This window comes from Leptodactylus fuscus, chromosome 1, assembly GCF_031893055.1.
Source record: "Leptodactylus fuscus isolate aLepFus1 chromosome 1, aLepFus1.hap2, whole genome shotgun sequence".
Classification (NCBI taxonomy): domain Eukaryota; kingdom Metazoa; phylum Chordata; class Amphibia; order Anura; family Leptodactylidae; genus Leptodactylus; species Leptodactylus fuscus.
The window spans coordinates 16,042,915-16,059,084 of record NC_134265.1 but is presented as its reverse complement, the minus strand read 5'-3'; the positions used below and the strand labels follow the sequence as shown (position 1 = coordinate 16,059,084).

Below are 16,170 nucleotides of genomic sequence, written 5' to 3'. Positions count from 1 at the left end.
GCAGGGCTGGGGTGATATGCTGGGTCTGGTAACAGTAACCTATCTATCTGCAGGGCTGGGGTGATATGCTGGGTTTGGTGACACTAACCTATCTATCTGCAGGGCTTGGGTGATACGCTGGGTCTGGTGACACTAACCTATCTATCTGCAGGACTGGGGTGATATGCTAGTTCTCGTGACACTAACCTATCTATCTGCAGGGCTGAGGTGATATGCTTGTCCTGGTGACAGTAACCTATCTATCTGCAGGGCTGGGGTGATATACTGGGGTCTGGTGACAGTAACCTATCTATCTGCAGGGCTGGGGTGATATGCTGGGTCTGGTGACAGTAACCTATCTATCTGCAGGGCTGGGGTGATATGCTGCGTCTGGTGATACTAACCTATCTATCTGCAGGACTGGGGTGATATGCTGGTTCTGGTGACACTAATCTATCTATCTGCAGGGCTGGGGTGATATGCTGGTTCTGGTGACAGTAACCTCTCTATCTGCAGGCCTGGGGTGATATTCTGGTTCTGGTGACAGTAACCTCTCTGTCTGCAGGGTTGGGGGTGATATGCTGGATCTGCTGAGAGTAAACTATTTATCTGCAGGGCTGGGGTGATATTCTGATTCTGGTGACAGTAACCTATCTATCTGCAGGGCTGGGGTGATATGCTGGTTCTGGTGACACTAACCTATGTATCTGCAGGACTGGGGTGATATGCTGGTTCTGGTGATACTAACCTATCTATCTGCAGGGCTGGGGTGATATGCTGGTTCTGGTGACTCTAACCTATCTATCTGCAGGGCTGGGGTGATATGCTGGTTCTGGTGACACTAACCTATCTATCTTCAGGGCTGGGGTGATATACTGGTTCTGTTGACACTAACCTATGTATCTTCAGGGCTGGGGTGATATGCTGGTTCTGGTGACACTAACCTATCTACCTGCAGGGCTGGGGTGATATGCTGGTTCTGGTGACACTAACCTATCTATCTGCAGGGCTGGGGTAATATGCTGGTTCTGGTGACACTAACCTATCTATCTGCAGGGCTGGGGTGATATGCTGGTTCTGGTGACACTAACCTATCTACCTGCAGGGCTGGGGTGATATGCTGGTTCTGGTGACACTAACCTATCTATCTGCAGGGCTGGTGTGATATACTGGTTCTGGTGACACTAACCTATCAATCTGCAGGGCTGGGGTGATATGCTGGTTCTGGTGACACTAACCTATCTATCTGCAGGGCTGGTGTGATATACTGGTTCTGGTGACACTAACCTATCTATCTGCAGGGCTGGGGTGATATGGTGGTCTTGGTGACAGTAACCTATCTATCTGCAGGGCTGCGGTGATATTCTGGGTCTGGTGACACTAACCTATCTATCTGTAGGGCTGGGTTGATATGCTGGTTCTGGTGACACTAACCTATCTATATGTGGGGCTGGGGTGATATGCTGGTACTGGTGATACTAACCTATCTATCTGCAGGGCTGGGGTGATATGCTGTCTCTGGTGACAGTAACCTATCTATCTGCAGGGCTGCGGTGATATTCTGGGTCTGGTGACACTAACCTATCTATCTGTAGGGCTGGGGTGATATGCTGGGTCTGGTGACACTAACCTATCTATCTGCAGGGCTGGGGTGATATGCTGGTTTTGGTGACAGTAACCTATCTATCTGCGGGGCTGGGGTGATATGCTGGTTCAGGTGACACTAACCTATCTATCTGCAGAGCTGGGGTGATATGCTGGTTTTGGTGACAGTAACCTATCTATCTGCGGGGCTGGGGTGATATGCTGGTTCTGGTGATACTAACCTATCTATCTGCAGGGCTGGGGTGATATGCTGGTTCTGGTGACAGTAACCTATCTATCTGCAGGGCTGGAGTGATATACTGGGCCTGGTGACAGTAACCTATCTATCTGCAGGGCTGGGGTGATATGCTGGTTTTGGTGACAGTAACTTATCTATCTGCAGGGCTGGGGTGATATGCTGGTTCTGGTGACACTAACCTATCTATCTGCAGAGCTGGGGTGATATGCTCGTTTTGGTGACAGTAACCTATCTATCTGCGGGGCTGGGGTGATATGCTGGTTCTGGTGACACTAACCTATCTATCTGCAGGGCTGGGGTGATACGCTGGGTCTGTTGACACTAACCTACCTATCTGTGGGGCTGGGGTGATATGCTGGTTCTGGTGACACTAACCTTTCTATCTGCAGGACTGGGGTGATATGCTGGTTCTGGTGACAGTAACCTATCTATCTGTAGGGCTGGGGTGATATGCTAGTTCTGGTGACACTAACCTATCTATCTGCAGGGTTGGGGTGATATACTGGGGTCTGGTGACAGTAACCTATCTATCTGCAGGGCTGGGGTGATATGCTGGTTCTGGTGACACTAACCTATCTATCTGCAGGACTGGGGTGATGTGCTGGTTCTGGTGATACTAACCTATCTATCTGCAGGGCTGGGGTGATATGCTGGTCCTGGTGACAGTAACCTATCTATCTGCAGGGCTGGGGTGATATGCTGGTTCTGGTGACAGTAATCTATCTATCTGCAGGACTGGGGTGATATGCTGGGTCTGGTGACAGTAATCTATCTATCTGCAGGACTGGGGTGATATGCTGGTCCTGGTGACAGTAACCTATCTATCTGCAGGGCTGGGGTGATATGCAGGGTCTGGTGACAGTAATCTATCTATCTGCAGGACTGGGGTGATATGCTGGTTCTGGTGACATTAACCTATCTATCTGCAGGGCTGGGGTGATATGCTGGTTCTGGTGACACTAACCTATCTATCTGCAGGGCTGGGGTGATATGTTGGTTCTGGTGACACTAACCTATCTATCTGCAGGACTGGGGTGATATGCTGGTTCTGGTGACACTAACCTATCTATCTGCAGGACTGGGGTGATATGCTGGTTCTGGTGACACTAACCTATCTATCTGCAGGGCTGGGGTGATATGCTGGTTCTGGTGACACTAACCTATCTATCTGCAGGACTGGGGTGATATGCTGGTTCTGGTGACAGTAACCTATCTATCTGCAGGGCTGGGGTGATATGCTGGGTCTGGTGACAGTAATCTATCTATCTGCAGGACTGGGGTGATATGCTGGTTCTGGTGACAGTAACCTATCTATCTGCAGGGCTGGGGTGATATGCTGGGTCTGGTGACAGTAATCTATCTATCTGCAGGGCTGGGGTGATATGGTGGTTCTGGTGACACTAACCTATCTATCTGCAGGGCTGGGGTGATATGCTGGTTCTGGTGACAGTAACCTATCTATCTGCAGGCTGGGGTGATACGCTGGTTCTGGTGACACTAACCTATGTATCTGCAGGACTGGGGTGATATGCTGGGTCTGGTGACACTAACCTATCTATCTGTAGGGCTGGGTTGATATGCTGGTTCTGGTGACACTAACCTATCTATCTGCAGGGCTGGGTTGATATGCTGGTTCTGGTGACACTAACCTATCTATATGTGGGGCTGGGGTGATATGCTGGTACTGGTGACACTAACCTATCTATCTGCAGGGCTGGGGTGATATGCTGTCTCTGGTGACAGTAACCTATCTATCTGCAGGGCTGGGGTGATATGCTGGTTCTGGTGACACTAACCTATCTATCTGCAGGGCTGGGGTGATATGCTGGTTCTGGTGATACTAACCTTTCTATCTGCAGGGCTGGGGTGATATGGTGGTCTTGGTGACAGTAACCTATCTATCTGCAGGGCTGTGGTGATATTCTGGGTCTGGTGACACTAACCTATCTATCTGTAGGGCTGGGGTGATATGCTGGGTCTGGTGACACTAACCTATCTATCTGCAGGGCTGGGGTGATATGCTGGTTTTGGTGACAGTAACCTATCTATCTGCGGGGCTGGGGTGCTATGCTGGTTCAGGTGACACTAACCTATCTATCTGCAGAGCTGGGGTGATATGCTGGTTTTGGTGACAGTAACCTATCTATCTGCGGGGCTGGGGTGATATGCTGGGCCTGGTGACAGTAACCTATCTATCTGCAGGGCTGGGGTGATATGCTGGTTCTGGTGACAGTAACCTATCTATCTGCAGGGCTGGAGTGATATACTGGGCCTGGTGACAGTAACCTATCTATCTGCAGGGCTGGGGTGATATGCTGGTTTTGGTGACAGTAACTTATCTATCTGCAGGGCTGGGGTGATATGCTGGTTTTGGTGACAGTAACCTATCTATCTGCGGGGCTGGGGTGATATGCTGGTTCTGGTGACACTAACCTATCTATCTGCAGGGCTGGAGTGATATACTGGGCCTGGTGACAGTAACCTATCTATCTGCAGGGCTGGGGTGATATGCTGGTTCAGGTGACAGTAACCTATCTATCTGCGGGGCTGGGGTGATATGCTGGTTCTGGTGACACTAACCTATCTATCTGCAGGGCTGGGGTGATACGCTGGGTCTGGTGACACTAATCGACCTATCTGTGGGGCTGGGGTGATATGCTGGTTCTGGTGACACTAACCTTTCTATCTGCAGGACTGGGGTGATATGCTGGTTCTGGTGACAGTAACCTATCTATCTGTAGGGCTGGGGTGATATGCTGGTTCTGGTGACACTAACCTATCTATCTGCAGGGCTGGGGTGATATACTGGGGTCTGGTGACAGTAACCTATCTATCTGCAGGGCTGGGGTGATATGCTGGTTCTGGTGACACTAACCTATCTATCTGCAGGACTGGGGTGATGTGCTGGTTCTGGTGATACTAACCTATCTATCTGCAGGGCTGAGGTGATATGCTGGTCCTGGTGACAGTAACCTATCTATCTGCAGGGCTGGGGTGATATGCTGGTTCTGGTGACAGTAATCTATCTATCTGCAGGACTGGGGTGATATGCTGGGTCTGGTGACAGTAATCTATCTATCTGCAGGACTGGGGTGATATGCTGGTCCTGGTGACAGTAACCTATCTATCTGCAGGGCTGGGGTGATATGCTGGGTCTGGTGACAGTAATCTATCTATCTGCAGGACTGGGGTGATATGCTGGTTCTGGTGACATTAACCTATCTATCTGCAGGGCTGGGGTGATATGCTGGTTCTGGTGACACTAACCTATCTATCTGCAGGGCTGGGGTGATATGCTGGTTCTGGTGACAGTAACCTATCTATCTGCAGGGCTGGGGTGATATGCTGGGTCTGGTGACAGTAACCTATCTATCTGTAGGGCTAGGGTGATATGCTGGTTCTGGTGACACTAACCTATCTATCTGCAGGACTGGGGTGATATGCTGGTTCTGGTGACACTAACCTATCTATCTGCAGGGCTGGGGTGATATGCTGGTTCTGGTGACAGTAACCTATCTATCTGCAGGGCTGGAGTGATACGTTGGTTCTGGTGACAGTAACCTATCTATCTGCAGGGCTGGAGTGATACGCTGGTTCTGGTGACACTAACCTATCTATCTGCAGGGCTGGGGTGATATGCTGGTTCTGGTGACAGTAACCTATCTATCTGCAGGGCTGGGGTGATATGCTGGGTCTGGTGACAGTAACCTATCTATCTGCAGGGCTGGGGTGATATGCTGGGTCTGGTGACAGTAACCTATCTATCTGCAGGGCTGGGATGATATGCTGGGTCTGGTGACAGTAACCTATCTATCTGTAGGGCTGGGGTGATATGCTGGTTCTGGTGACACTAACCTATCTATCTGCAGGGCTGGGGTGATATACTGGGGTCCGGTGACAGTAATCTCTCTATCTGCAGGGCTGGGGTGATATGCTGGTTCTGGTGACACTAACCTATCTATCTGCAGGACTGGGGTGATGTGCTGGTTCTTTTGATACTAACCTATCTATCTGCAGGGCTGAGGTGATATGCTGGTCCTGGTGACAGTAACCTATCTATCTGCAGGGCTGGGGTGATATGCTGGGTCTGGTGACAGTAATCTATCTATCTGCAGGACTGGGGTGATATGCTGGTCCTGGTGACAGTAACCTATCTATCTGTAGGGCTGGGGTGATATGCTGGGTCTGGTGACAGTAACCTATCTATCTGTAGGGCTAGGGTGATATGCTGGTTCTGGTGACACTAACCTATCTATCTGCAGGGCTGGGGTGATATGCTGGTTCTGGTGACACTAACCTATCTATCTGTAGGACTGGGGTGATATGCTGGTTCTGGTGACACTAACCTATCTATCTGCAGGGCTGGGGTGATATGCTGGTTCTGGTGACACTAACCTATCTATCTGCAGGACTGGGGTGATATGCTGGTTCTGGTGACAGTAACCTATCTATCTGCAGGGCTGGGGTGATATGCTGGGTCTGGTGACACTAACCTATCTATCTGCAGGGCTGGGGTGATATGCTGGTTCTGGTGACAGTAACCTATCTATCTTGCTTTAGATGAGGACGACTCTATGAATCCATTCTCTGATCTTAGAGGAATCCTCAGTAATTTCCTCCAGTCCTTCTCTTTCGTGTCATGGAGCTGATAATCTTCTCTTGGTTACGATGTCATCTCCGGCCTCGCAGCTCAGCCCTGGGATCTCGGCCAAAGCTATATAATCTATAGAGACACTTTGTATTGTGTTGTACTGTAACACTCGGCACAAAGCAGCAAGGACGCGGTCGATGTGTGCTGCGGTGAAGCTACACGAGGACAGCGCTCCTATATTGTGTCTATTGTAGACGTCTTTTGTACATTGTAACAAACCCGCTGCGAGGTGAGGCCGCTGCGTGGCTTGGGGTGTATTCACCTCTCATATTTGTTGTTACTACTAGGGTTGAGCCGATCTTGACTTTTCAGGATCGATTTTGAAATCCGATTTCCGATCATTTTTCATTCGAACCCGATCTCGATCCCAATTCCGATCCCAATGCAAGTCAATGGGATTTTTTACTTTTTTAAAAACAATCTTATTCACTATACAGCATGGAATCTAACAAGTGAACGCTTTAATTGTTAGAATCCACGCTGTGTAGTGATTTTTTTTAATCCTCTGGCTACTTAGTCCCCCCTGGTGTCCACTTACCTGCAAAGATGGCTGCTCTGGTGCCCCGTGTTCTCGTTCTTCTTCGCCTCGCTGCCCCCGACTCCCAGGTTAGGAGAGTGTGGGCGGGTACTGGGAGGGGAGACATCACGTCTCCCCACCCTATACCCGCCCACATTCTCCTAAGCCACAAGCCCCGCCTTCTTTCTAGCTCTTTAACACTAACCTGGGAGGCGGGCGCAGCGAGGCGAAGAAGACCGAGAACACCGGGCACCGGACCAGCCATCTCTGCAGGTAAGTAGCTACTAGAGATGTTAGCTAGTCTCCCATTAGAATGAATGGACGCAGCCGGCGTGCAGGGGGTTAAGGCTGTGTGCCGGCTGCTTCCATTCATTCCTATGGAACTGCAGCGGAGCCTTCACACTGAGTATACACTCCGCTCAGAATGAGCAGAGCGTATACTCAGTGTGAAGGCTAACATTGGCCAGTAGCAAAGCATTGTGGGAAATAATCACCGATCTCGATCCCACCTAAAAAGATTGTGTTCGGAATTCCGATCGCGATCGTGAAATTTTCTCAATCGCCGATCGGAATCCGAACACGATTGCTCAACCCTAGTTACTACTTACCAATTTCATAGGGGTTTTTCTCTATAGCAGCACATTACATTATTACAATAGAAGATAACACCTCTATAGATAACACCAGTGAGCCATTGTTACATCACTATTGATGATAGAATCTTCTGGTCTTGCGGTATAAATATTCGTCACCCCATGACACCCCGTGTGTCCCCGCTACCTGAGAGTTACCCATATATGGGGTAAATACACATGGGGCAGAGGGAGGCAGCGCAGGGACAGCGATGGCAGGATGTGAAGACGTCAGCTGCCGGGGAAGTCTCCACTGACAACAGATAAGATTTTCCTGGAAGAGGTTAGATAATTAATAGGCCATTACTGGAAAGGCTCGCACCGCCGAACGCCGCGACATCTGCTCCCGGAGAGAGCGCATTGTGCTTGTGTTATTCTCAGGCTCCACACCAAACCCCTCGGGATCTCCCCGGGGTCACATCAGTTCCATCATCTGCACATATAGATTACATAGAGCAGATAACGAGCGTAACGTGAGGGGGTGGAGAGCGAGCAGTCACATCCGGGCCCGGGAGCCGCAGGGGGCCTGTACGGTGTCTCCGACAATAGGTTATATTTGGTAGAGATATATATAGAGACCTGTGTCCTTAAACAGGGGTGTAATATAGGGGTGCAGAGGAAGCAGTCACACCGGGGTCCTCCTCCGCCAAATTCTTGCACAAACTGCAATACCAGACATGACCTAGGGACAAGTGTGGCGCTGTTTCTAGCTTATACATTTAGCTGTGTTGTATATAGCTCGATTTAACTAGAATAGGGGATGATGATCCAACCACTGGGACCCCAACCGATCCCAGGAACAGGTGCTTGGCTCCCCTGTCCTGATAGAATGAGAGCCTATGCAAACTTTTAACTCAGACACTTTTAACCGCAAACACAGTCTGCGGTATATTTTTGTGTATAGTATATAGTTGTGTGACACTTGTAGCTCCCCGCCCGTCTCGGGTTATTTTTGTGCTTAGCTCAGGATTTCTACATCCTTTCTGCTCAGTTCGCCGCTCACTCGCTTTCGCTCGCCGTTGACAGTTTGATCCAATTACACGACTCTGTTTCTGACACTCACGTCTGCGAAAGCTGCCGAGAAATTCTTAGAAGTGGCTGACTGTGTCTTTCTTGTAACAAGGCTCGAAAGTCGCGAAGATCAGGAAGGATGAGGACTCGAGAGGTTGTGATGTGCTGACCCCGCAGGCGAGGATTACAGCGACAATCCTCCGCCATACACACAAGATGAAGTTCATCTACAGCCTTGTCCCTCTTATCCTGCAGACATCGTCCTTCTATCCCACATCCGTCCTCCATTATTCCGCTATCCTGCATCCATCATCAGTATATTCCTCATCCTTCCCATCATCCTCCATCTATCATCCTTCTACCCGATATCCACCATCTTTACATCCTACTTCCATCATTTCTCTGTCCTGCAACCATTGCATCTAAATCCTACAGCTATCAACCCTGAAACCAACATCCACCATCCCTATATCCATCATGCCTCTACCCTATATCCATCATCCCTACATCCATCATCCTTCTACCCTACATCCATCATCCTTCTACTCTATATCCATCATCCCTCTACCCTATATCCATCATCCCTATATCCATCATCCTTCTACCCTACATCCATCATCCTTCTACTCTATATTCATCATCCTTCTACTCTATATTCATCATCCCTCTACCCTATATCCATCATCCCTCTACCCTATATCCATCATCCCTCTACCCTATATCCATCATCCCTATATCCATCATCCTTCTACCCTACATCCATCATCCTTCTACTCTATATTCATCATCCCTCTACCCTATATCCATCATCCCTCTACCCTATATCCATCATCCCTCTACCCTATATCCATCATCCTTCTACTCTATATTCATCATCCCTCTACCCTACAATCATCATCCTTCCATCTTACCTCCCCCTTTCTTCTGCCATACGCCAATTGTTCTTCTACCTTACATTCATGTTTCCTCTTCCCTAATCCATCATTCCTCTGCCTTACCTCCATCTTTCCCCCACCGTACATACATTGTTCCTCTACCCTACAGCCATAGTCCTACTACCTTACATCCACCGTTGCTCCACCCTACAGCTATTGTTTGCCTGCCCTACCTCCATCTTTCCCCTACCCTACATCCATCATTCCTCTACCCTACATCCCTTGGTTGCCTACCCTACCTCCATCTTTCCCCTACAGTACATCCATCGTTCCTCTACCCTACATCCCTTGGTTGCTTACCCTACCTCCATCTTTCTCCTACCCTACATCCATTGTTCCTCCACCCTACATTCTTTATTCTTCTACCCTCTACGATCAGTATACCACATGGCTGATAGTGGTAATGGATGGATAACGCAGTCCACATATGTCCTAGCCTCCGGACAGGATAGTCCATCCCTCACCTAACACATGCATCAAGAGAAGGAGGGAAGAAAGATACCACAGAAACAAATGGCCGTCATCTTTTATCTCCTATGTTATCCAATGTCAATATCCCATTAACCTGGAATTGCAGGTCAATGTCCTATAGTAATAAAAGAACGTTGCGGGTCAATGAGACATTTCTCGGTGACCCCAGGCCTATTTCTTCCCGGTTTCTCACTGTCTATGGCCGTGTACTATTATTCTCAGCCCAGCAGGTACAACGTATACTGGATAATATAGTCGGTGGCAGCCGCCCCAGAGCACTATAATAGTAGGACGTCCTCGCGCACTATTTTTACCATTACGGGCACACTTGACCAACTTGCAGTTTGTTGTATTTTTAGGTTTTGTTCAAAACAGGAAGTAAAAAATGATCCAAAAATACGATGAACATTACATGGGCCGTGGAGCTTAGCACATGTTATCCCCGGGCCACTGTCCTGCAGCAATAAATTTCCCATCTCCGCACCATAGAAGTGTCCGGGATCCCTGTACAGTCCCACAACACATCGTCCAGAATAGATTGCATTGCACCCTGACTACGAGGGGCCCGACAGGAAGTGATAGCTACAGAGAGGGGCTGCTGATTGGCTACTCAAGTAACACTTCCTGTCAGAGGAGTACCAAGCAGTGCAGGACCCCCGAGATGTGTTGTATAGGGACATTGTGATATTTCATGTTATGAGGCTGACACAGTATTACACAGTAATAAGTATGAGCGTGGTAGGCGGGGACTCATTTACAGATTTAGTGTTCATTCGTTTCTGCTCACTTGGCTAGACTTATTGTTTTTGTCTATAGAAGCAGAAATAACCGCAAATAGGAGATGAATCACTCTCAGCGGAGCGGCCAATGCACAAGCCAAGCCAACAGGTTTATAGTGAGAAGTTTCACACGTACTTGTTCAGGTCTGTCCTGTAACTATTATCTGAAATCCTGTATAGTAACACTATACACACAGAGAGGGCTCCGTATACATTAGACTTGTTTGTTTTGCTGTATAGACTGGACATATGAGCAGAGCCATCTCATTAGCATTATAGGTGGGTTTACTGACAGCTCTAGTACTGAAGGCCTAGATAAGGCAGGATAGTAACACTATGCACCCAGATAAGGCTCTGTATGCAGCTCACATGTCAGCTTTACTGTATAGACTGGGATGTTTGGGCAGAGTCATCTCATTATTATAGGTAGAGTTTCTGACAAACCTATTGTACTGCTGGAGGCCTAGATAAGACAAGATAGTAAAACTATATACTGCCACTATGGGGCATCATACTGTGTCTAGAGGCCACTATGGGGGATAATACTGAGTGCAGTGGCAACTATGGGGCATAATACTGTGTGCAGGGGCCACTATGGGACATAATACTGTGTGCAGGGGCCACTATGGGGCATCATACTGTGTCTAGAGGCCACTATGGGGGATAATACTGAGTGCAGTGGCAACTATGGGGCATAATACTGTGTGCAGGGGCCACTATGGGACATAATACTGTGTGCAGGGGCTATTATGGGGCATAATACTGTGTGCAGGGGCTATTATGGGGCATAATACTGTGTGCAGGGGCCACTATGGGACATAATACTGTGTGCAGGAAAGCGGCTGGGGGGGAGGCATTCAGTCAGGGTCTTTGGGGGGAGGACATGTCCAAATTTCACCACGGGGGCCCCTCCATTCCTAGTTACGCCGCTGCTGCTACCCTACAATATATCCTGATGGCAGCTAGGACACCATCATCCTCCTGTACTCGCCCACATTTCGATAAGCTCTGGTCTCCCGGGTTTAGCAGGTCCTATACCCCAGGTCCGTCAGACTGTCTTCATCTTTAATCTGAACTCGGTGCGAGGGTTCTGTTGTATTTATCTGGGCAGGAGGTTCCTCATCCTTTCAGGAGCCTCGTAGAGTTAGCGAGCAGGGTAATAGATGTGATGCGGTGACTGATCGCAGGACGCGGCGGTTACAGAACTCATTCTCAGGATTTCTTCTCTGTTTGCAGGTGACTCATCAGAAGAGATTGACTTGTCTGTGGTCTATCAGGCGTCTGCTAATGGCGATGTCAACACACTGACGGCAATTATCCGCGAGGACCCTTCAATCCTAGAATACTGTGACAATGAAGGTACGTGATCCGGGAGTCATCATATGGGGGTGGGGGAGGGTAATGAGCAGCCTGTGCCACACTGTCATCCCAGAGCATTGCAGTAACCCAACACCCGATAGTCCGCCACGGCCACTAGTCCGCCACTCATCGGCGTCCATGATGGATTCATATTTCCCCGTAACGTCCTCTATTAATTGTCAGTTCTTCTCACTCACTGCAGATCTGCCGAAATCTAGGAAGATTTGACTTATTCACTGATCTTTCCCGGTCCTGTGCACAATTTTTACCCTTTGCTCTCCATCAATTCTTCAGGGTACACTGGCAGACAGTTTTTGGCAGAATTTGTTCCCGAGAACTAAGCATGGATCTTCTGTGGATGTAGGCTTGCTCCAATCCGTCTGTCTCTTCATGTCATCCAAGACAGACTGGATGATGTTGGGATCAGGGCCATGTCTATTGGGGTGTTATATTATCACACCCAGGACTCCCGGGGTGTAGCAGATGTAGCTGACATGACCCAAGACATCCCACCGGCTCCCTACATTGGAGGTCCATTGACCATTGAGATGCAATAACCCGCCATCCCATCCCTCACCATGACCCCAGCAGGAGAGCGGCCCAGGCGCTGTATTATATAAGGAGAATCCATATCACACCTTGTACTGAATGATGAAGCCATAAAGTGACAACGCTGCAAACACCCCATCCAGCGACCACCCTGAGCCCGATCCTCTCACCTCCTCTGGCCTTAGGGAGTTCAGTCGCACTTCTGGCTGCAGTGAGTATATGGGATTTGTATCTCAGGCCAAGGTGTGAACATGTCGTGCGGGATCGGACACCTGCCTGAGTGGTTACGAGGCTAGATACAGGTGCACATTGAGCTGCGGCCTCCGCCAAGTCCTGCGGATTCACCTCCTGAATGATTCTCCTTGCATAGATCTATACGGTAGTGTTTATCTGCAACCTGTGGCGAGACTACAACTCCCAGCATGCTAGCTGACAGCGGCCGCCTCCCACCAGGACGTCATTGTCGGTTCTCACATTAATATTCAGCTCTTGCGGTATGATTGTGACTTAGCTAGGGGGCGCTTTTATCCCTCACAGCGGGAGTGCACTTGTGGCCTTTTATGTAAATCTCCAGCCCCGGGCGACATCTCCCGTCATTGCTGCTTGTTATGATCAGTGACAGCGCCGGAACGTGAGCGGCCGCCATTATACACTATTATAGGAGGCTTATACCGTGTATATGGGATTTATTACACCCATGTACCCAAATATCTTGACTGTCTTACATTCCTGTTTGGTGTTTACGCTTGGGTTTAGTGCTGCGGTTTTTGTACGCGCCGCCATATTGTGCACTTTCACTATTTCCCCACCTATGTGGATTTATGTTCTTGTTTCATGTCATTTTATCCTGTATTAATAAATAGGGTTGAATCTTATAAACATGCGGGATTTTCTCGTATGTTTAGTCTGTCTTTCAATGCGTCATAGACGCGTCTATCACTCAGCTGTCACCAAGAGGTACACTACCCAAAAGTAGCCTGTGAGAGCCTTTTATAGGGCAGCAGTGGAAACACTTCTTACGCCCTCTTGTGGCAAGACCACACCTGTAATACTTATGTATATGCCTGAGCGTTGTAGCTAGCTGACATTTCTATCTGGGTGCGGTATTATTTTAGCAATGTGTGTGTGTGTATAGTATCAGAGCTCCAAATCCCCTGCGTAGAAAACATAAGTTTCTAGCAGCCACCACTAGGGGGAGCTCAGGAGAGTACAATGTATAATCTGTGGCCAGTACTGAGCTCCCCCTACTGGTGGCTACAGGTAGTTTTAACTCTGGACATCTCTGCTTGCTGTCAGTGATTAGCAGCCTTCAGAGTCATGTACAGTATCATATCCACACGGTAATAAATTTCCAGATAACCCTTGGAAATGTACGTTGTATTCCAGTGATTCCTTAAATGCACTGTGCTGCTGTTTCCCCAGGTTGCACCCCTTTGATGCACGCTGTCTCCGGACGCCAAGTTGATACAGTGAAACTACTGCTGAAAATGGGAGCCAACATCAATACACAAGATGCCTGCGGAAGAACGAGCCTGTCCTTGGCGACATATCTGGTAGGAAGGCGATGATGTCACTCCATGTAATACCCCGGGACATGTATAGGGTGACGCCATTCGTCTGATGTCATCAAATTCATTCTCATGTCCTTAACAAACTTCCTCCCCAGTGATGTCATCAACATAAGCAGTGACATCACCATAGCCGCAATGGATGCTTAAAGGGAAAATGTCACCACTTTGTACATATATTTTATATTCTGTGCAGGGAGGGGGAGGAGTTAAGCTGTGACATCATCTATTGTCAGTAGTGATGTCATGATGGGTCAGTGGTGTTATCTATAGAGGTGTTATCTTCCCGGAAACTAAAACCTTCCCGGACACCTGATGTATCTGTGTGTCAAATTTGGTCGTGCATAAAGGTGTGCATAAAGCTGTGTGAATGTGATCTTGTGTCATCCACAGCGCCCTGCCCCTTTAAAGCTGACATACAGAAGTGAAGAAAAATGGTTTAGTTGCTATGGAAACCTGGAGTAAAGCTCCGGTGTGTGGTACTGTGTGCTGAGGCGTATATCTAATCCTCTGATGTGTGGTACTGTGTGCTGAGGTGCGTATCTAATCCTCTGACGTGTGGTATTGCGTGGTGAGGCAAGTATCTAATCCTCCGGTGTGTGGTACTGTGTGCTGAGGTGCGTATCTAATCCTCTGGCGTGTGGTACTGTGAGCTAAAGCATGTATCTAATCCTCCGGCGTGTGGTACTGTGAGCTGAGGCATGTATCTAATCCTCCAGCATGTGGTACTGTGTGATGAGGCATGTATCTAATACTCCAGCGTATGGTTTTGTGTGGTGAGGCGCGTATCTAATCCTCTGGCATGTGGTACTGTGTGATGAAGTGCGTATCTAATCCTCTGATGTGTGTATCTTAGTTTGGATATCAGTGTTGTATTGTACATGTGGAGTGACTGTGTGTATGGCAGTTGGGATAAGAGTGAAAGACTTACAGGTTTGTATTGGTTAATGCAAGTCATTGTTTTGGGAATACTGTATCTCTGGAACGGTACATCCGAGAGAGCTGAGGCTGGTCTTAAACCTTCCCAGACACCTGATGTATCTCTGTGCCAAATTTGGTGAAAATCGGTCCAGTTGTTTGGTCGCACATAAGGAACAGACAGACAGATAGAAATCCATTTTTATAATATAGAGAGGTAAGTGATGAATAGGTCCTATAGCACCTCTATAGACTTAAAGGGAGCCTGTCACAGACCCCGGCATATAACCCCAGACCTCTGCCCCCTGTTGGTGGTGCTGAGCAGTTATTGGAGTGTTTTGTGACTTGCAGGGATGGCTGGATGGCTGCGTGAGTTTGCTCAGGAATGGCGCCAAGCAGAACATCCCCGATAAAAATGGCAGACTTCCTCTACACGCGGCCACCGCGGAGTCGGATGTCAGGTAAGTCACTTATAATAACTAGATGACATGTCAGCCGCATAATGATCCTCCTGTATACAGACCCTACCCCCAGTATACAGACCCCAGACCACCTGTAGATATGCAGGTACTCCCTCCCCTGCGGCCTCAGTCACCTCCCCTGCCGCAGGTCTGATGATGGCGGCTCGGTCTGGCGGCGGTCGGTCACTGACTATTGTGTCTCTTTGTTCCGTAGACTGTTATCGGTTCTACTGCAGCAGTCTACGCTGAGTGAGGTCAACCACCAGGACAATGAGGTGAGTGATGGCGGCTCCCGGGGCTTATACACGGGCCATATGGGTGCAGATCTCATGCAATACAATGTAAGGGGGAGGGGTCTTCAGCGCCTGAGATTTCTTCTCAATTTTGGCCAATTTTGGAAATTGGAGGACTAACAGAACCCCCATAGGCCATGATTGTATCCCTGCAAAGGAGTATTCCGGGTCAACGTTCTTGATGACCATAAACTTTTCATGGCG

The 16,170-nt window shown here is 48.7% G+C and overlaps 1 protein-coding gene across 1 annotated transcript in view; it reads left to right on the top strand.

The window, feature by feature from the left end:
- Window positions 1-16,170, top strand: part of ANKRD55 (ankyrin repeat domain 55) — a 51,115-nt gene that overhangs the window by 20,901 nt on the left and 14,044 nt on the right. Inside the window, exons 2-5 of the mRNA XM_075267357.1 lie at window positions 12,055-12,177; window positions 14,149-14,279; window positions 15,564-15,673; window positions 15,888-15,948. Of these exons, the coding sequence (XP_075123458.1) occupies window positions 12,055-12,177; window positions 14,149-14,279; window positions 15,564-15,673; window positions 15,888-15,948 (425 nt within the window). The remainder of the gene's footprint in view (window positions 1-12,054; window positions 12,178-14,148; window positions 14,280-15,563; window positions 15,674-15,887; window positions 15,949-16,170) is intronic.